Source organism: Taeniopygia guttata, chromosome Z (genome assembly GCF_048771995.1).
Source record: "Taeniopygia guttata chromosome Z, bTaeGut7.mat, whole genome shotgun sequence".
Lineage (NCBI taxonomy): Eukaryota > Metazoa > Chordata > Aves > Passeriformes > Estrildidae > Taeniopygia > Taeniopygia guttata.
The window spans coordinates 14,015,735-14,038,595 of NC_133063.1; the positions used below are offsets into that span (position 1 = coordinate 14,015,735).

Genomic DNA, 22,861 nt, shown 5'->3' on the forward strand with positions numbered 1-22,861 from the left:
GTACAGCAATAATGGTAGGCAGAAGGCAACAGATACATTATGCAGTCCAATAGGGTCAGGTTCTTTCATCCCATTAAAAGAGGTATTTTCCCAGAAATTATTGATCTAGTAAATTTTTATGTACATGTACAACATAACAGCTAGAAACTTTGAGCTAGACTAAAGGAAGGACTAGAGAGAGAGAGAGAGAAGAAGAAAGAAAAACATACTTGCTTTGAACATAAAGTAGTACAGCAAACATATTTGCTGGGTGGTGAAGCCCATGGGTACTCTGTTGTCCTGATCAGAAGTGACAATGACACAAATGCTGACAAGAGCAATCTTCCCTTCAAGATAAAAAATTTCTAAACACAGGTGGAAAGCAAAAAGTATATTTCCTCCTGCTGCTTATAGGTCTTATTTCAGACATAAATAACCTTTAAATACTTAGAAGTCCCTAATTTTGCTGGTTCATTTAATGAAGTTGTTAATTCTTCTGCAAACCTCGCAGAAGAAGATCATCTTTATCCTCTATTGTTAGATGGAGTCATAGAATCTTAGAATCTTTGTGTTGGAAGGGATATTCAAACCCATCTAATCCTATGCCCCGGCCATAAGCACTGAAACCTTTCACTAGATCAGGTTCCTTAGAGCCCTGTCCAGCATGATCTTGAATGTTTCCAGGGATAGGTCATCTACCATGTACTTGGGCAATCTGTTTCTGTGTTTCACTAACCTCACCATAAAAATATTCTTCCTGTATTTAGTTTGAATATACTGGGTTTCAGTTTAAAACCATTACCCCTTGTTCTTCCACAACAGGTCCTACTAAAAAGGCGTTAAGGTCCTTCCCTTGTCCATTGATGTAGTCACTCCATCACAGAAGGCCACTGGTCAGTCAGGAAGGACTTGCCCTTATTGAAGTCATGCTGATTGTCTTGATTCACCTCCCCATTCTCCATGTGCCTAGGCGCAGCTTCTAGGAGGATCTGCTCCATAATCTTCCCAGACACAGAGGTGATTCTGACAGGTGAGTAGGTTCCAGGATCTTCCTTTCCATCCATTTTAAAGACTAAGTGCATTGTCTCCCTTCTTCCAGTTACTTGGAACTCCACCCTGACTGCCATGACTTTTCAAATATCATGGAGAGTGGCTTGGTGGCTGCATCAGCGAATTTTCTCAGGGATTTTCTGAGATATATCATGTGAGGTCCCAAAATCTAATGTACGTTCCGGTTCCTCAGGCGGCCATGAGCCAGAGCCTTACTTACAATGGGAAGGACTTTGCTCCTACAGTCCCTTTTTTGAAGTACACTGGTGGCAGAGGTGTAGGAAGAGAGAAGGCCATTGAAAACTGAGGCAAAAATGTTGTTGAGTACCTCAGCTGTCTCTTCATCCACTGTTACCCATCTGCCAGTCATCCCAGTCCCATCAGGATTGGAGCCATCCAGACTTGTAGTTACAATAATAAAAGGCAGATTGGCATCTTCTGTCAAAGCTATTCTTGAGCTGATTTTCCCCCATATCTGAACTGTGTGCTTCATCCACCAAGATCCATTAATCTACACTATGCATACAACAAGGTGCTCAGGTGCAGAGGAGCAGTTGACACAAGAGGGATCCAAGCACAGGCCAGGAACAGGACATTTAGTGACCACCACCATACCCCTCCACTAACACCTCTGTGTACACAAGGAAGGAAGACAAGATGATAGTCCAGGGAGCAAAGGTAAGTATGGGGATGTGCTTTGACAGCACACCTAAACAGACATGACTCTGAAGAATTTTCTAATATTCAATCTTTTACTCAGTTCCTGGAAGGAGAAGTCATTTCTGGGTAAATAACAACTTTAGCATAGGTCAAACTTGTACCGAAGAAATTTTGTCTTCAAGTGAAAGACTTTGTAAAATACATTCTGTGAAGGTTCTCATAGTAAACACTAGGGATATAATATCTCCTTACCTGAATTTGATTGATATGTCTGACAGTAAACATTTTAAAATTTTATCATCAGTACCTGTGTACACAACAGACAAGGAAAGAATATATTCTGTTCATGTTCAGAAAAATGTTTGTAGCTGATGCAACGCATCATTTCCCTTTTCTTGTTGCATTTAAAGTTACTGTGGTATTCTTTCCACAACTATGAACAAAATGTTCAACTTCTGATACAAAATATTAGACATTTAAATCTATAAAGTAATGGAATACCATTTAGGAAGTAGCCTAAATGGTCTAATTTGCCATAGCAGTCACGCTTAAAATTATTTATCATCTAATCTAGTTTGCATTAGCTATATACATTAATGCAAAGAAAAATAAACAAACCCCCCAACCCCCCCACCCCGCCCCCCGCCCCCCACAAGCATTTCTACTGGCTTTCATCCCTCCTTAAAGTCATCTGTTTCACAGATGAGAGATCTATGTCTCCAAGCTGGTTGACTAAAGAAGCAGAACTTCTGCAGTGTTAGGGTTGCCAGAGTCTGCTACAGTGTGATGGCCCAGGCCATTCCTTGCTGTTGTGTAGTTAAATGATCTTAATCTGCCATGACTTAGGTTTTACTTAACACATACCTGGTGCCTTTGTAATCTTGCCAGCAATCTTTGCTCGATGAGGATGTATTAGCAAGAGGCTTTTATAATGGCAGCCTCTGGCCGCTAATGGTCGTTTCAGGTCTGTGTTTTAAAGAAACATGTTGGTCATAGTCTTTCATATCTGAATTACTTTTCATTGCTGGATTGAGTGCAAGAGTTAAATAAGATTTCTTCACAGGAAGCACGCAAAAGGCAGAATGGGCCCTCAAATCACACATTCATGCTCAAACTCTTTAACCAGCAGAATAAAGCCTGGTTTGCTTTTTTAATGGGGTGCTTTCTTTTACTGCTTCTTGGCTCCAGTTAGGAGCCAAAAAGCAGCAAAAGGCAGCCTGCTTATCATCTTGTTTAACTGACATGGTGAAGCCCTAAGACACAGATCTCTGACACATTGGTAGAAGCAAAGTAATTACATCTGTGCTTGGCTCTAAGTAGAGTTTGAGTTAAAAATGGGATTCAGCTGGTGCACAGCAAGGGTGCAGCTACATTATCCTTGATGTATTCACAAAGAAAGTGCAACCACAGATTTATCCACAAACCATGAAAATCAGTTTTAAAAGCCTCTATCATCCTTCTTCTTAGCTTACTTTACCTTCTTCCCAAGTAAAATAGTTCAAACTCATCCAAAGATGGCTTGAGCTTCCATAGAGAAAACAGTGAAGTAGCATTTGCCTCTGTGAGTTACAGAGTGCTAGAATCTTTAAGTTCTATGGGATATTAAAAGATGATATAAAGTCATGCAATCAATACACTGCCCTAAATTTCTACTTCCCTATCATCAAAGTATTTGACATCATCACACAGAAATTAATACCAACAGCAAAATCCCTCTAAACCTTTGTTAATTTCATAGCAATAAGTTTGACAGCTCCAACAGCTACAGTTCAACCCATTCAACTATTTCTAACTGAAGCACCTAAAATTTGGATGTATATGAACTATAATGTTATTAAAAAACCCTTAAGATGCTGTTTACTCCACTGAGATATTGTTATTCTCCACCATTTTTCTGCCCCAACCCCAGCACAAAAATATGCGCATTGGAGCAGGATCTGCATTGGCTGATTTTAACAGAGGATCAAAAATCTCTTTCTTGCACTCATTAAATTGATGCCCGAGGGTGTCTAGAACAATTTTTTTTCCTAACTCCTGTGTCATAATAAGATGGAAAATCATCCATGTCAAAATTGCAGGCAAATTCAACACATCATAGAAGCCTTTCTGGGCAGGTCACTATAGAATTTCATTTGGACTGGAAGGTAGTGTCCAACACATAGAAATGCTAGGACAGAGCAGGTGATGCCAGCAGCCTTTTCCTTCCTTTATAGTAAACTTCTCCCCTGCAGAGCATAGAGTCAGGCTAATTATGCTTCCATAGGGAGCATCTGTGTATCTAGCAGCTCTACTGTCTAAACTTCAGCTTGATACAATTTAAACTGCTTGGAAAAGCAGTCCTGGAAAAAAAATAGAAGCATGGAAAAGCTTCAAGCAGGCAACTAATAAGAGCATTACAAAAAGCTGCTGGTGGATCTTACATATCTAACTTTTCTGATTGCAGAAAGGCAATATCATGATTACAATACATTAAGCAGCCTCTCTAAATGTTTCAGGTGTTGTAACTGATGCCAGTAAGAAGTTTCATTAAACTAATAAAACATGTAAGCTCTTCATTCTGCCACTTTACTGACCTTGAGATTATCCTATAAGAGGTACTAATAAAGAAAACAATTGTGTGTCATAGGCATGGATGATAGGATGCATGCATCATTGAGAATGCACACGGAGGAAAAATCCTGTTTAGATGAAAGCTATTCTTGTATGTGAAGTGGAATTCCTGATTTTTTTTTTTTAATGGTATTTAAACAAGTCCCAACCACCCCGTCCAAGGCTTGTCCCAAGAGAGAAAAAAATGAGTTTATAAACCCCAGTGGATAACTTTTCAGTTATCCAGTCATGACAATTTTTAGTCCAACAGTCAGTGTCATACCCATCAGGCAGAGCTAAAACCTTCTAAGCAAGTGTGTTTTCTCCAGATGTACTCTCAGATATGCCAACACAACCTAGCAGTGTTCAAACCAACTCATGTGCTACAGGGGAAACATCGTGTACCAGGATGGTATTGGCTGCAGGGCAGTCCATCAAAGATCATCCTACCTGCTTTTTCACTCTGGAGTACTAGACCTGGTAAAGAACTTCTGGGGATTTTCCAAGGCAGGTTTTAATAAACTCACACTTCAAGTATTTACAGAAGCATAAAAATCTGCTAAGAATCAACTTTTTTGGGAAGGTAGTATGTTGGGTTTGTGTGGCCAGGTTTTAGTATCAGCAAGGGACACAAGGGTGGCTTCTACGATAATTTTTATATCGAGTAGATCCAATTCCTGTCAGCTTCAAAGATTAATGTGCCACTGGCCAAGGCAGGGTCAATTAGAGGTGGTGGTAACACCTCTGGAATAACATAATTAACAGGAAAATAAGTTATTGTGCAGCTGTAAGTGCAGCCAGAGAAGAGCAGAGTGAGAATATATAAGAACAACCCTGTAGACACCAAGGTCAGTGCACAAAGAGAGGGAGGACCTGCTCTGGCACCAGAGCTGAAATTCCGTTGTGGCCCCTGGTGCAGCCCATGGCGAGGCAGCTGTGTCCCTACAGCCCATGGAGGTCCATGGGGATGCTGAGATCCACCTGCAGCCCATGGAGGAGATTTACATCAAGGCAGGTGGGTGCCTGAGAGGAGGCTGTGAACCTTTAGAAGGCCCTTGCTGGAGCAGGCTCCTGGCAGACCTGTGGAGAGAGCAGCTCAGACGGGAGCAATTTTTCTGGTAGGTCTGTGACCCTGTCACCTACCCTTGCAAGACTGCACCATGTGATCCAAGCTGGAGCAGTTTGTGGATGACAGTTTCCCATGGGAGGGATTCACATTGGAGAAGTTTGTGGAGGGCTCTCTCCTGTGGTATGGACCCCACTCTGGGACAGGGAAACGACTACCCTCCCTGAACAGGGGCACAAACCTGTGATGAACTGACTGTAACCCCCATCCCTCATCTCCCCATGCTGCTGGAGGGAGGAAGTTCATGAAGAAGGGAGGAGTAGGGGAAAGATGTTTTTAAGATTTACTCTACTTTACTTTACCCCACCCCTATTTGAGTCTGTTTTATCTGTGATGCTGTTTGCTGAGTGATCTCTCCCAGTCTTTATCTCAGCTCATGAATCTTCATTATATTTTGTCTACCCTGTCCTTTTGTGAAGGAGAGTGACAGAGAGGCTTTAATGGTTGTCTGGAATCCATACAGGGTCCAGCCACTACAGAAAGACACCTAAACTGATCAAACTCCTACTTTCCATTTCAATAATAGGCTCCATTCTAGAAATTGTGAAGTTTGAAGAGGGCCAGTAAAATATCTGTGACCTGTGCTGCTCCTGGACCAATGAGGACATTGTCCAGTAGTGACAGAAATCTCTCTTCACAACTTTCTAGCTGCCATTGCATCAATCCAGAATAAGAAGAATGTGAATACCAGGTGCACAGTGAATACAAAAGGAAGTTACCCCAACAACACGGTACAGTATCTGCTTAAAAAACTTACCTCTCCTGACTTTATTTCTTCTAGCATCAAAGAGAAAAGAAGCATTAGATGTTTACTTATTTGGCAAGATTCTGTGAAATGTCTTTTCCTTTCACCTCCTCTCCTTTAGCATCAGGTCTAAGAATAGCCAGAGAATGAAGGGTCCAGGGGGACAAAACACAGACTAAATGTACCAGGATTACTTGTGCAAGAGTAAGACCTGACTGCTACTTTTATTTCCAACTCTCCCACACATGAAAAACAGCACACAGTCAGCACACTAAGACAGGATTTGATTATTGCAGATAAGTAATACTTCAAATGCCCCAAAGGTCTATGCTCCATCCATTATTTTGCAGATTCTTCTGTGGTCTCTGCTAACAACACTAAGCAGGTGCTTACAAGAACTTCTGCATACTAGACATGAGAGCTGTTATCCAAGAAGTTTCTGGTAAGCAGCTGTAAGATATGCTTCTGAAGTAAACAAGGGTTGAGGTGCACAAACAGCCTGAATAGTTTTCAGGCTGTATATAAAAGCTGCCCTGCTTTTGAGAGTGAACTATGTTTTTCCAGTCACCTGTCACCTGAATGCTTTTCACTTATGAGTAGTCCAGCAGAGTGCTAGTTCTGTTCAGGATTTCTGGATGCACCATTTGTCTTTTATAAGAAGTCACTGTGAATGCACAGATAAAATGTTCATTGTAAAGACAATCAGCAAGTATAATAAACAATGTACCTAATCTACTGCAGATGACCAGAGCATGTGCAATGTCTTATCACATTTTGGCTGTCCTTTACACAGGGCATCTAAACTGTGCAAATGTCAATGCTTCTAGAGAATATCTGACCAGAAACACATGTTCTGGTCTGATGAAGCCTGGAGGTTGAAGTTCCCTCCTGAAATTCGATTTTTGCAAATGTTTATGGAAGGTATCAACTACATTAGAAACAAAGCAAGCCCTCAAATTCATTACAAATTTAGCAAGATCTGCTTAGTAAAAAGGAAACATTACTCAAGTTCTGAGTCAAATAGCAAGGAAGCAGTTCTGTTGGTCTGCAGCACCATGGTGGTTAGCACCACTTCTCCATCAAGTCTGGGCTTCAGCTTCTTTCTATAATACCATAATTTTTTAATATTCATCCAGCAGATTGTATTTGTTTGTGATTTCTAAAGCCAGCCAGAATTTAAGCTATTTTTCCAGAAATAGAGCATTCAGCTTTACCTATAATATGTTGTTGTTTTCTTTTTTCAATAACACAATTATAATGGTCCTAAAGCTCAGAGATCACACTACCATTGCTATCACGTGTGTGGAGGGACAAGCTGATTTCTGTGTTCTCATATGATATCAGGTGGAATGACACACTGGAGAAAGTTAATAGGTACTGTCTCTAAAGAATTAGAAACAGAATTTCTATTTCCAAACATCTATTTCCAAAACCTGGTCAAAATTTATTGACCAGGTTTTGGAAATAGATGAAATATTCCTTTAAAGAGAAAGGCTGTAACTGCTAGGTTTTGCACAGGGTTTTTGTGGTGTAAAGGAAACTGCAAAAAAATACATAAGTAAATATGAACTACAGAAAACCTCTATCTAACGGCTGCTGCTTTTGTTACTTGGGGTATGAAAAATCACAACAAAAGAAGGTAAGATTAAAACAATCAGCAGTTGCATAAGAACTTCTTAAGTCAGCATCACATATGGTATATTAGCAATGTAGACGGATTTAATGAAAACTGAGATAAGTGCATGCATCTGTCACCAGCCAAACCAACAAAACGTTTTCCTCAGAAAATGAAATGTAATGATATAAGCATTCATCAGTAATAGACTTATAACAACTCTAAATGGTAAAAGTCATGCTGCTTTAATGCATTTCATGAGCTAACACTAAACATACAGGCAATTCCTGTGACAATTGCCTTGAAGAGAACAGATTTTGTGATAGGTCATAATCAAGCACACATCCTTAGATTAAAAAACACCAAAGCAGCGCATACTTCTGTGAGTCTCCTTGTAATGCAGAACTGAGTGTGATTTGTCACACCATTTCAGCCTCCATTACAGCTAAGACAGTAGTGTGGAATTTTTCAAGCTTCATAGGAAGATTATTAAAATGGATAACACTAGCAGGCATTTTAAAGAAAATTCTCATCACTTGCCAAGTCATGCTCTTTGAGGTATCTGCCAGTGTGGGAGGGATGCATGGTCTCAAGGGGGCCTGTGTTTCACGGTCATCTCAGGCAGGGGGCTGCAAAGTTCATTAAATGATCTTATCTCACTGTTGGTTCTGTTCAAAATAGCCTTGATATGATGAAGGATTTATGTTACCCACACTTCAAATAAAAAGTACCGAGGGATGCATTTCATTACTGCCCTGTGACACTGGAGAAGCCACGGCTGCAGTGGCAATATTCCTCGTTTGTGACACACAGAGAATTTATTTGCAAGAAGAGTACTGCTCCAAAGGTAAGAAAGTATTTGTTTTTTTAGTGAGTTTTCCCTAATAATGTCAACAATAAATGTGTTCGTTCTCTAACTTTAATTCTCACAAGTATATTCTAGGAAAGATGAGAGTGTGAGGAAAATACCAGGGAAGAGTGCCCAGTTTAGCAGAATTCTAAGGAAGCTGAGTAGCATTGATACAGAAAAAGTATTGACAGATAATTTCCATGTCACAATCCTGAATAAAACACCAAGAGATATAGCTGTACATTCTCAACTGATGGGTTAATGCTAGCCAAGATTATACACACACACACACACACACACTTACTCACTCATCTCTCAAAGGCTTTTTAACTATGATCTGCTGCCTTGAGGCATTTTAATTCAATGGTAGACACCTTCATACGTATTAGGAAAGGTTTCTCTTGCATGTTTTCTCTGAACTGGATGATCTAATAAAGGACATGAGCCCTGGGCAAAATTTATCTTCTTTGATCCTACACTGAGTCTTCCTGTACTCAAACAACAAAGCAAAGTGCATTCAAGATCCTTGACCAATAAATATTAATTTATGCTATATACTTGATATTATTAATTCAACAGTTCATAGGAGCAGGCTTCAAATGTATCCAGCAGTGGGGAAAGTCTAATGATCAGAAACAACATTTGATCTCATGAGCAAACTACAGCCACTTTAAATATGCCTTAGATATTGAAAATTAAAAGTCAATAAAAGTCAAACGAATATATAGAAAGCTCAGGAAAGGCTCTTGGACATTTATTTATTGCATACCACTTTTGAATACCTGTTCACTTATTGCTCACCTCTGTGCAGCTGCCACCACAGCCCTGTTTGTGTGTGCTGGTGACAGGATGTATGGGAGGGCAGGCAACCACCACAGAGGATGCAGGGAGTAGGAAAACCTGGGTAGCAGAGGGATGAAGAAAAGGTAGTCCAGGGATCATTTAGTAATACCTGCATGAGTGCAGTTTTGGGCATCACAATGTGAAAAATACATTAAACTATTAAAGAGCATCCAAAGGAGAGCAGCAAGGATGGTGAAGGGTCTGAAGCAGAAGCCTTATGAGAAGCAGATGAAGGCACTTTAGTTGTTCAGTCTGGAGAAGAGGAGACTGAGGACAGAACTCATTGCAGTTATAACTTCCTCATGAGGGGAAGAGGAGGGACAGACACTGATCTCTTCACTCTTGTGACCAGTGACAGGACACAAGGGAATAATGGTATGAAGCTGTGCCAGGAGAAGTTTAAATTGGATATCAGGAGAAGGTTCTTCATGCAGAGGGTGTTTGGGCACTGGAACAGGCTCCCCAGGGAAGTGGTCACACCACCAGCCTGACAGAGTTCAAGAAGGATTCGGACAACTCTCTCAGGCATATGATGTGACTCTTGGGGCTGGTCCTGTGCAGGGTTGGGAGTTGAACTGGATGACCCTTGTGCATCCCTTCCAAGTCAACTTACTCAATCACTCTATCAAATGCAGTTCCAGCAAGAAGTGGAAAGAGATGTTCCAGATGGAACAACAGAGGTGAGGAAACCAACCAGAAAAGTGTTTGAAAGCATAAGTCCAAATCAGTCAGGTTAGGTGAGAGACTTGCATGGCAGGTGAAGAGGATGTGAGGAGAAACTCAACAGACATGATGCCAGAGAAGGGAAAAACAAAGGGACCTTTCACAGAATCCCTTAGCTGCAGGCTGAGGGAGAAGAGACAATGCAGAATGGAAGGCAGAAAGTAGCAAAATATAAAAAAAAAAAGGCATGGGAGCAGAACTAGGACAATAATAAATAAATGGATTACCTAGAGGAAAATAAATGTATTGGCTGCTTAAATGTTTTGTTCAAAAGCTTTTAAGAATTTTAATCTTCAGCCAGATGACTGCTGAGCCCTCTAGTACAGAAAATCAAGGCACAGAATCAGTTCCCTCCAGTTTGATAATTCCATTGTTCAGATGTCTGATATCCAGAGAAAAGTGAAAGCAAATGAAAAGAACTGAAGCCCATCAGATGAGAAGGACAGAATAAAATATAGTACATGGCATTCAAAGGCATTGACATTGCTACAGTGTCAATACACTGTAGCAGTATGAGATGCAAAACCCATGTAGCCGCCACAAGCCTTCTCTTAAAATGTTTGTTCAAATTTGCTACCAGTGGAAATCATTTGAAGAATAACTAATCTCCCTATTAGAGAAAAATAGGTTCAAATCCATCACTTCTCACAGAAAAGCAATAAAGGATTGTGGGAATTAGGAGAAAAGATAATGGTTGACTAGAGATTGCTACATACAGCTTAACTGAAAACATTTTCAAATATTAAAACAGTTTAATGTACCTGTTAGAAATAATTTGCTAGATGCGCACCTGTAACTCCTACTAGCATTGCTCAGTCATGTGTCAGTATGGCTGTCATTTTCATACACAGAAATTTCCCGATATGTGGAGAAATCCAATTAAATTGATTGAAATGTATACCCAGAGAATAACTCCCTGACCAAACACACTCTGGTAAGAGCATGTGTTTCAAATTTTGCCAAACTAGGAAATACTGGCGGCAGAATAAATAGCTCACGTAGAATTCACTCACTTCATAGCAAACTCCAGACAACAATGTCTGTGAAAGAAAAGCATAGATTGGTAGCAATGCCAAACTGCAAATGAAAATAAAATCGTACAGTACACATGGAAAGCCACACATCTTTGCTGATGAGATACACCAGTGAATTTTTGGAAGAGACTGGTACAGTTAGAGACTTGTGTGCACCAGAAGACCATAGCAGCCTTCCACATCCTCAGGCTGGTGCTCCAGACCATCTCCTCCCATAACTGCTCACAAATGAGGCAGAAAGGAAGAGGATGCTGTGAGAGCAAGATGTGAGAAACCTCTCCCACAAGCTGCTCACAAGTGGCACTCATAAGATAAACTGCACTGTGCAACATGTCACGCAAACAAAAGGGTACAGAGCATTATATTTAGTGCTCTCTTCTGCCTCTGAAGAGTTTTAACCAGAGTCTGGAGACCCAAGTTAGACTTGAATCCAGTATGCTTCCCTAGGCAGGATCTCAAAGGAAGCATCAGTCAGTCCTTTGAGATGTGAATTACAGCTAGCTGCAGATGCAGAAAATAAATGACATATCCTAGACACAAGGAAAAAGCGGGAAATCATGAAAATGATCACTAGTCCTCTTGTCCAAAATCAAAACATATTTCTGATTGGTTTTACATCAATCAGTACCATTAGCCTAGACAGTATTCTTTTCTACATATATAATTCAATTTTTATCATTCTATGCATATATAATAATCATAGTCACAAAGCATGGTCCAAATAAAGTCAGAACAGTAAAATATTATATTATTTCCAGGGAAATGCATAAGACCCTGAAAACTCTGACTGATTGTGCCTTCTAAGAAACACCAGAAGGAGGAAAAATAGCTCTCCTGACTCATTAAAAGTTTTATAAATTTAAAAAATACATTTCATATAACAATGTGTTCTACTAGAGGAAGAAAATCCACACTTTCTTTACATTATTTCTTCTGGATAAGAAACTTTTGACTTCCAATTCTCTACATGAAAAAGTGTTTCTGGTGGTGCAGTATTTTCTCATAAAAACAGTGAATTTTAGCCTCAAACTACTGATTTTTTTTTTTTTTTTACATAGAAGTTGAGATGTCATATCAAATTGATCTTACATTCCTCTTTTGTTCTACCAATATAATTTCTGAGTTCCAGCTAATAGTACTAGTGTCACAGCTTCCCAAACTTTGTAAGACCTCCTTTAGCTAATTGAGGCTAGATAATAAAAACCTGCTCTAAAATTATTAAATCTAAAAATAAGCAGTCATCATTATCATGCATTGGATAAAGCCTTCCTAGAGGTTGTCACATTATTCCTTTCATTTGAGAGTGCCTACATGTGTCCATTGGCTTGCAACCATGCCTCTGTCTGAGAAGCTTACCAGAAAAAGCTTCTCATTATTTGTCTCTTGAAGGAGGCTTAAAAAAGCTTATTTAGTCCTAGTTGTGGCAGGGCAGTTTAAGTCAGAACTAACTTCAAGGTCTATAAAAGTGCATCACAACTGCCTGTGTGCTTTAATAGTACATTTCTGCTCACCTGTTGCATCATACTGAGATTATTTCTTCAGGCTTCTTTGGAGGTCACTTCCATGAAATCTTTTCCATTTTTCTCTTTCCCTATTAAATGAGGCACCTTATCCTAACTATTCTGAATGAGGCTTTGAGGCATGAAAGTAAACTGTTTCCAGGTGATAACTGCTGCTGCAAAGTCATGATACAGGCTTAAGTCCTGTTAAACTCTGAAAACAGCTGAAGTAGGAAAGAAAAATATGAGAGGTAGAGAAATAGTGATAGACTAAGTCTGATATCCCTGACTGCTCACATGCACTGAAAGTTTATGGTTTATATAATGGATGGCAGGACAGAGGTGAATTCAAAAATCTATGCATATGATGCATAAAGGCAAAAGAAACCATGTGAGTTATTTCAGTGGAGGTATTGTGCAGTTCCTACAATCACCATGAACAGACTCGAACATATAATTCAAAATAGAGGTAATTTAGAATAAGGTGATACTACAGTTCAGAGAAGCAAATGCTGACATTTTTACATATTGTGTTTATCAAGGACATATAAGGATATATAATGATGCAGAAATTCTGATGTGTTCGGTAATTTTGATCCTACTTGTACATATTTGAGAGTTCTCCAGCCACAGGGGAAATGAAAACAAAGAATATTAAAAACTAAGGAAGAGAAAATTTGGCACCAATATATCTATATGTTAAGGCAATAGAAAAGATTAGGAAAGAAGAATGACTTGGACAACGGTGTGCCTGATCAAACACACATAAAGAAAATACCACAGATCACAGACAGAGAAAAGTACTAATTCCTGTCCCTGCCCCACCTCACACACCTGCAAAAAAAAAAAAAAAGGGAAAAAAAAATTAAAAAAAAGATGCCCCCAAAGCTGCAATGGGTAGTATTACACACACTTTGTCATCTCAACAGAGTTCAAATATTCTTGTAAATACTGTCAGCACCAGAGGTAAAGTGAATAGCAATGGAAAGTACTTCTGAATATCTCTTTTAGTGGCTTTAAATTTTTTCCTTGTGATTTTTTTACTGTGGGAGAAGATGTTAGAAAGGCACATCTATAAAATGCATTAAAACCAGTACCAAGAACATGTACAATCAAATCAGAAGGCATAACATTAAATACCAGTAAAGCATATGTGTATTCTGAAAGTATATGCTTGGGCTCAATTATACGTCATAGCAATGAGTTCCATAATTTCAATTTATTCAGGAGTTATATTTACCCACATATATCTATATCTATATAATCTATATCTATATCTATATCTATATATAGATAGATAGATATAGATATAGATATAGATAGATATAGGTATAGATATAGATATAGATATAGATATAGATATAGATATAGATATAGATATAGATAGATATAGATATAGATATAGATATAGATGATATAGATTAGATATAGATAGATATAGATATAGATATAGATATAGATATAGATATAGATATAGATATAGATATAGATATAGATATATAGATAGATATAGATTAGATATAGATATATGTGGGTAAATATATATATATCTAGATAGATATAGATATAGATGATATAGATATAGATAGGTATAGATAGATATAGATATAGATATATAAATAAAAGATGCATCCACAGTATATTAGACAGGAATTCATAATAATTCAGACGGCTGAAGGTATTATGCTTTGCTACCTCTTCTGATAAAGAAACCTGAAGACGTTATTTCCTGGCAGTTTATATTGGAGCCCCAGGTATATAGGGGAATTTTTCTTTCTGCACTCCAGAAATAATTATTCTTAGAGATTAACTCCTAGATTGGAAAATCCTTTAGTTTTACTTAGATGGCTTTTACCGTATCTTTCTCATACCTCTGAAGATTACTCCTAGTACACAAAAAGTTTAAAAGGGTAGAACTGCCACCTGGGAAGAAATATTGGGGTTGGCATTGATATATATGTGGATATTTATAGAATACATGTATTTTATGAAAACATGCACATGTATTAAGTGAACTTTTTGACCTGAAATTGGTTATCCCCTAGCACAGCTGTAGGTGTTCAGCAAGACTCGCAATTCCCATTACAGACTAATGTCAACAATTACACATCCAGGTATAATTTGTTCAGGACTGGAGAATGTGCTCAGTAATTCCTTTTTGTAGCAGTGGGGCTCTAGCATCGTGCTTCTATTATTTGGAGGCCATGAGCTGACATATGAAGTCTTTACCGGGAATCACAGGGGAGTTACTGGGAAATCCTAGCAAAAAGGGGACCTCTTCAAAGGAGTTGATTTTGTCCTCTGCTTACATAGTCTTTATAAGGTGTCTGTCAATTTTTCACAAAACAACCAATTATGTAGAGATTATCAGTTCCCAGTTTCGTGTTTTCCTATGATGCCTGGCAGGGGAATGGCAGCAGTTTCTTCAAGCTTTTCCAAGCTAGTCTTGAGGGGCTTGTTTACTATCTCTCTATGGCTCTGATTAAAATAAATTACAAATAATTTCCATAAATTCAAACAATGCATGAGAGAGCCCTAAATACTTGTTAAAAATTTAAATTATCTGGAAAATATTATAATGGCATGTTCATGCAAAAGCACATAGCAATTTGAAAGACAGCATGGATATACTAATTTCATATTTAATGAAGTTTTGAAAGTAATGATACAATTTTCTGGCTGCAATGTGGCATACAGGGAATTTACTATTTGCCCACAAAGAGTCATTCTGAGGTAAATATTCTTTCCCTAGGATAAAATTCACTCCAGAATTTATTTTAAGATGACATTAACTAAAGCTGAAAGTACAGAATCCTCACAGATACAAGAATATATTCAATGAATTTGAATCTACTTGAAGAAGAGGGGAAAATAATTAGTAAACAAAGTGGATTTTGCAAGTCAGCATCTTATGAAATTATGTACATACTTACATATATATAAATTTTCTACATTTCCAAATAAATCTAAGTGCCAGAATGATTAAAGGCAAATCATGAGAACAATAGTTACTTTAGAATTTTAGAGACATGAAAATAATGGGCCAAAAAAATTCCATTTGGCATGGCAATTTTTTTGTTTGTGGGTACAGTAAAAAGTATTCTAATTGCCATATTACAGAATACAAGAGCACTGTCCTGATTTTGAACATAAACATCATAGTCAGATGGAGGTGAGAGATATCTTAGGTACACAAGTAAGAATTCAAATCACTGTAGACAGTATATCCTCAAGTGTCAGAGCTAGGAAACAAAAGCTTAAATAATGAGTCATGCCCACAGTTATGCTGATCCTACAAAAAAAAGGACTGTGTGACCCTAATGATGAAAATCCAAAACACCAAGAATCTGCTTTGGCCATGAAAACAGATGAGGAACCAGTAACTTATCATACAGTTGTTTCAAATTTTTCCTTTAGAGAAAATGAATAGCCAATATATGCGTCATGAAGTGCGGGGTTGCGAGACCAGTGACCTGAGGAACTTCTGGGAAAAGACCATCGAACAGCAAACTCAGTATCTGCAAAATGAGAAAGAACGCCAGCGAAGAAGCGCTCTGACAAAGTGGGTACTCTGCATCCAGAAAGCTTACTTGAGTTTGCATTGTAATTATTTTTCTTTAAAAAGTAATGCCAATACTTAAGTCATGCAGTGAAACCTGAAAATAATTTAGATTTATATAAAATAATAAAGCTTCCCAAATTAGGATGTAATGCTAATGTGTTTAAGCTATGACTTCATAGGACAGGAGAATAATTCACTCTTGTTCTATAAATGAGTCCAAAGCATAGAACTTTCTGAAATTACCAGGGCAATATTTAACAGTGCAGACTTGTCTTGAACATAAAGGCTTCTGTTCAGAGCAAAGCTAGCACTTTGTTTACCTGGCCCACATTCTTACTCTGTGGCCTTGCTTTCACAAGCAAGTAGTTTGGATTATTTAAGATTGTTCAATTTGTGTACGGTAAATCCATTATAAAGCAGATAATCCAAGCATACTGACGTAGGAAACCACCATTCACAGCCATATCTACCTCATTCAGTCACATTCCCCTTGATCAGTCGCTGCGAGAAAGAGCAGTCTGCAGCAAGATCAGCACAGTTTTACTGCACATCAGCTCTCTGTAAATTGAAGGCATATGTGAAGATATATACTTTTGTTGTTTATTATATTTTGTTCTGAGGTCATCCAGTTGGAAAGCAATTTTCCAAAGCCTTCCTCATAGCTCTCCTTGCATTGATACTTGAAAAATTAAGAGCAAGGACAGCCTTACATTACTAACCCTGGATGAAGGAGCACTAGAATTACTCTCCAGCATCTTTTATCCATTTGTGACAAACCTAATCTCAATGCTGCAACTCCTCAACTGGGAAATTCCTCTCTTTTCTAAGTCTTTCTGTGGTACCTAGATACTATCAAAAAGAAAATAAAGGGGCGCATATTTAAAAAAAGCTACCTGCTATGGATCTAGCAGAAGCTTCAAGATGTGCAGCGTCTCCAAGCTGAGCAGGACAGAGGAGGAGGGAGGCTGGGGCAGCGCTGGGTGATGTGAGCCAGGGAGAGAGGATGGGGAAGCGCTGGGTGATGTGACCCAGCAGATGGCAGCAGGCAATCTCCAGCGCAGGTAACAAAATCACTCTGCTCAGGCACTCGAGAGAGGGCACACTGGAGGTGGAGATGAACCACAAAGCTCAGGTGATCCCTCACTGGGATATAAGAGCTTGTCCTGAAGTATCTGAAGCACCTGACGCTTGTCCTGAAGCAAAGAGCTCTAAAGCGGAAGGAAAGTTTGCATGACAATTGGGAAAATACACCAAAGAATACCATCAGTGGAAAAGATGAAGAGTATAAATCCATTCCGTGTAAAATTCTGGGGAAAAGCTGATCCATGTTTCTGTCCCTAGGCTCAGAAATGAATGGATGGAGAGACTGGAAAAACGGATAAAGATGTTGAGAACCCAATCTGAAGACTCATCCAGCTGAGGAGCCCACTCTCATTACACATTTGGGGGAAAATAAATCTGTTTTGTAGGAAAGCGTGATGTAAAAGCTGAAATCAGTTTTACTCTGTAGCTTAAATGAGTTATAATTAATTAGCTGTCATTGTTTGAAGTTACATATGTGAAATGTCAGTTGTTGCTTTTAAGATTATGCATCTGTCCCTTCACTTGATAAATGGAGAATGTAACACCCTGAAGTATTTAACCCTAATAAATCATGTTTCACTGAGACGTAGATGCCTGGGAGAAGAGTTACACAGTTGTGCTCTGCAAAAGTACTTTCTCAAAATTTTAGGTTTCTGTATGGACTGACTGTAATGTAATGAATTTAGATGATTTAATGAATAGTAGAGATTTTAATTTTTTAGACAACACAGCCCAGTGCAGGCTAAGGAATATGGGACATGCACAATGCTACCACATCCCACACCACTAGTGAAGCCCAAACTGATGGGAGCTACAGATCCTAGATGCCATGTTAGAAGTCACCTGTTAACTTGTTACCATATATGTATTGATAAACAGTCTTTGTGAGACAGCTACAAGAGCTGCCTGATTAACCCACATTAACTTAGTCAACCCGTATTGGCTAACTTGAGACGCTATATCAGCATTAGTAGAATGATTTTAAGCTCTGATACTGTTTCTGGTACCTGACCTGCCTTGTCTAGAGGTGGATTGATACCTCTGTTTCACAGAGTGGCTTGGTGCACTTTCACAGCTGTCAGTCATCATAAGAGACAAGCAAGTTATTATTTCTTCTAGAACCTTTTCCCTCTAATAAGTATTTATTCCTTAAAGACAAGCACTTCCAGAATTTAGCCATTTTCCTCTTCAACATTTGTCATTAGTAAAAAATGTTTTTTGTTCCCTTCCTAATGCTTCATTATGAAATGTGGTATTTCTTTCAACAATATGAAAACATTTCAGTTGGCGGGTGTAATCAGATCACTTCCTTTTTAAGGTGACTGCCTTATTGTCACCAAATGATTAGGGTAATATACTGCAAGACAGGTTGTTTTTAGCATGCTAAAAACCTCTTCCCCGAATCACTTAACCTTTAGTCCCTTTTTATAAGACTGTTTCATTACCACTCTGGTAATTCATATTGTTTCAAAGCAAAGATTTGAAATGCCAGTGAGGTAAGAAGAGAATAATAGAAGGACTTGGAGTTTTAAAATATTTAGAAAATCTGCTCTTCTTTAAAAAATTTTTGAAGTGTTATTTTTTTCCCCTCTTTATCTATCACCTTTTGAATCCACTTTTGTGCATCTCAAGGCCAAACAAAATTTATTATGTGAATTTGAACATGTAAATAATGTTTGGAAAGCCTGAGGAATTAATAAAATCATGAAAAAATTATGACCCTGGAGCACTAATTCAGAAATCAAGGTGTTAGCAGGCATGTCCCCAAACTTAAGAGCAGAGTTTGCCAAACACCAGTGAAAAGATGCTAAGCTCATGTTCTTTGGCTTGTTTTTATTCTTAAGCAGTTTTAAAAGTAACATCAACTGTGAATATTAAGGATCACAGCATAATTACAATTAAGCTGCGCTAAACAATCACCAAATAGCACCACAACTTAATATTAGGCTTTAGTAAAAAAAATAGATTTCTTTGAAACTATAAGTAAAGTGTGGTAAAGACATTTCAATTTCCCCATCCCCTGTCTAAGCTTGGTGCTTACTGAAGCTCTAGTCCAACTCCATAATGAAACAGTTTGGGGATTTATATTATTTTGGCTAAAATTAAAGCTTCAACTGAGCTAAGGGAAACATTTTCCAGTCTGTCATTCATTGTGTAAGTTATGACACAAACATGGAGGTGCAAAACAGGAAGTCAGGGTTGGCATATTTTAAAAATTAAAGCCATAGCCCTGGAATAAGCTTTTGTTTGCTTCTTACATAGTTTAGATCCTTCTTACTATTCCTCTCATAAAGCAAATCAGAATGAGGAAAAACCATAGACAGCTGGGAATAAAATGGGCCAGGGAGAGACTTTCATCCCAGTTCTTCATTGTGTATGTGTTCACTTAAGAATGTCCTGGAATAAATCCCTATCAAGCTAGTACACCCTAAAGTCCTCTCTTTAAAATTATGAAAGGGGACTTATTTTTTACAGGACACATCTATTCCAGCTCAAAGCAAGAGGAGTTCTGAAAATATGTTTCCAGATTTAAGCCACTTTCCTTTGAGCTTTATAATTCCATCTCCAGTGTTTGGATTAATTATTTCAGACTCAGTTTCCACAGTGCTAGATTCAGGACTTTGGGCCATGTTATCTTCATTTATTTGAATACTAACAATATATTTTGATACAAAACCCACCAGGGTAATATAAAGGTAATTTACTTAAGAGTTTTGTAAGTTACCACACAAAAAAAAAACCAAAAACAAAAACGTATTCAGGAAATAAATATAATCTAGAGTTAATGAGCAAAAATAAAGAGTGTGAAAGCAAAAAAATTATTTAAATCTAAATGTCAAGTAGAAATCTTAGCAGAAGTTGGAGCAAACTCCAGGTTAAAGTGGTTCTGGCACTTTCAAAACAAAAATATTAATCTTTTCTCTACCTTGAAGGTCGCAAGAGAAATTTAAAGGATGCAAAAAACAAAACAAAACAAAAAACCTCAAACCATTGCAATATCTGTGAGACTCGGAAATTAGCCATGACATTATAAAAAAGGACTAGAGAAACATCACTGTGGGACTGGAAAAGTCATAAACGAAAACCTGATAAAATCAGCTGGGTTTTATATAATCATTATGGCTAGAGAGAATGCTTAGGTGCTCTTCAGACAATATTCCACCAATATGCAGTTTCAGAGCAGTGCACTATTCAGCTAAACAGTTTAAACTTAAATGTTTATAAAATAGCTTCTTGAATACACACTTCAAGTTTTTTGATTTTGTTTTTTTTTCTGTCCAGATTTTCAAATTGCTTTTGAGTGTAACAGCAAGAGATTTTGAGTTGTACCAACCTGATTTTATTAACTTTGCAATTAAAATGTGGTAGATACTCGCTTATCTCCCTAGCTTTCATTATTTTGGCACTCCTTTGCTTCATCCTGACACTGAGTAGCAAGAAAATGCATGTTACTTTCTCATTACAAATGTATGATACAGAACATTTCGGAAAGGCTTGCAAAGTGACAAAAATTAAATGCCGTAAAACTTTACCATTCTCTGAAGTAAAGACTAAACACTCACCACCCAGCTCCCTTTAAACAGAATTTATGGTAAGTATGCTCCGTGTTAGCACAAGAGTGACAGATGCTCCATTTTAGTCATATTAATGATCCTCCTAGTGTATGGATAAGGCTGACAGCTGTGAAGAATGGCTCTGTCAGTAACTTAAAAGACTTCTTAGCAAACTGAGATAGCTTAAATATAGTTCTTCACTCAGGAATCCTTTCTGCTCAATGTCTTCCTTTAACCAAGGATCTCCTCTCTGTAGGTCTCTAATTAAGGAGAAAATAAGCATGGCATAGCCACTGCAGCCAGATTTTGATTTTGAATAATTGTCACAGGTCAGGTAAAAGAGAGATGGTCCTACAGCCCAATGCAGCATCACCTGGCAGGCTGTCTTCAGCATGACACCCACAGGTTTGGTGCTTCCTATCACACAGCCACTTCACATCTGTGTAGCTATGCCTCTTTGGGCTTCTAACCACATTCATTGTAGAGAAAAATGATATATTGGCCAGCTCTGAGGTGCTTGAAGTGGCCAGCAGTGAAATAAATCCACCATATAATACCAAGTTCACCTCCAATGTTCTGTGTTTAGTGTAAATTGAGTCCAGCCGAGTTGTTTTGCACTCTAGAAAAGCCTACAGGTTACCTCAGAGACTTTGATCCCATACACAAGCAATGTGAAAGATAATCCCAGGCACATAGAGCTCACTGTGTAAACAGCACAGAAACAGTGGAGAGGGAATGGAAAGATGGGCCAGAGCCAGGGGTCAGGAAAGAGCCATGGTACCCATGTTGAGTACAAAGTCAAGGCCCAGTTGCTCCTCACAGATAACATGATCCACTATGCAGCAAAGTAACCGAGTGCTTCAGCTGGAACTGAAACCCATAGATAATTTCCTCTAACAAACAGATCTGAGAAACAGAAGCATCTTGCACTGGTCCAGGAAAGATGCCATAGCTGTGGTAAAATATACTGCATGTCAAGGGAATCACTATTCATGTAACTTGATTCTCACCTCAAAAGTGTGGAGGAGCAAGACAGATATCATTGGGAAGAGAAGTTATGGACTAAGACATAATGTCTTAAAAGGTTTTGAGGAGATTTGGTGATGGCCTAATGTTCATTACAGCTTTTATTGTTTCAAACTCATTTCTCACCTTTCCAGGTTACACATGGAGCCTCTTCCAGGAATCACTGCTGGCGTCAGCCAACCCATGTGCATGTTAACCACACATGATCTGCATTATTGCTCCACAGAAGTTACTTCAGAGATGGGTGCGGACACTATGTCAGAGCATTGTGTGAGTTTCCCTATACTCAGATAAGACGTTTCCACATGATAAAAACTGCAGCCACTCTCTTCTTGCATGAAGACAACTTGGTTTGAGTCAAAGTGACTTAACAGCCTACAAGCAGGACTGATTATGGAGTTCTGAAGTTTCAAGGCTGATGAGAAATACTCATATACATTACAATATATGTCAAAAATATAGATAGCTTTTTGAATGGCCTTTGGATTTATGGGTCTGACTTGAATTCCCCTCCAGATGAGAATCCCATCATTCTGAGAATTGCCCTGTATCAATACAGGCTGGGGGGTGTCATGCTTGAGAGAGGCCCTGCCAAGGAGAATTTGGGGGGTACTGGAGGATGGAAAAATGGACATGAGCCAGCAATGTGCATTTGCAATCCAGAAAGTCAGCTGCACCAAAAGCAGCATGGTCAGCAGGGCAAGGGAGAGGATTCTGCCACTCTCCTCATTCTAGTGCCTACCTGGAACACTGCATCCAGCTCTGGGGTCCCAGCACAGGAATATGTGTTAGAGTGGGTCTAGAGGAGGCCACAACGATGGTCACAGGAGTGGAGCACCTCTCCTATGAAAACAGGCTGAGAAAGTTGGATCTGCTCAGCCTGGAGAACACTCCAGAAAGAGCATATGGCATCTTTTTAGTAT

The 22,861-nt window shown here is 38.6% G+C and overlaps 1 protein-coding gene across 1 annotated transcript; it reads left to right on the forward strand.

The window, feature by feature from the left end:
- Window positions 1-8,426: 8,426 nt before the first annotated feature.
- LOC115491157 (protein FAM240B) lies at window positions 8,427-17,941 on the forward strand. The gene is made up of 3 exons (XM_030258525.4): window positions 8,427-8,611; window positions 16,131-16,275; window positions 17,617-17,941. Exons 1-3 carry the CDS (start codon window positions 8,467-8,469, stop codon window positions 17,693-17,695), a joined length of 369 nt encoding a protein of 122 aa, XP_030114385.1. The 5' UTR covers window positions 8,427-8,466; the 3' UTR covers window positions 17,696-17,941.
- The last annotated feature ends 4,920 nt before the right edge of the window (window positions 17,942-22,861 follow it).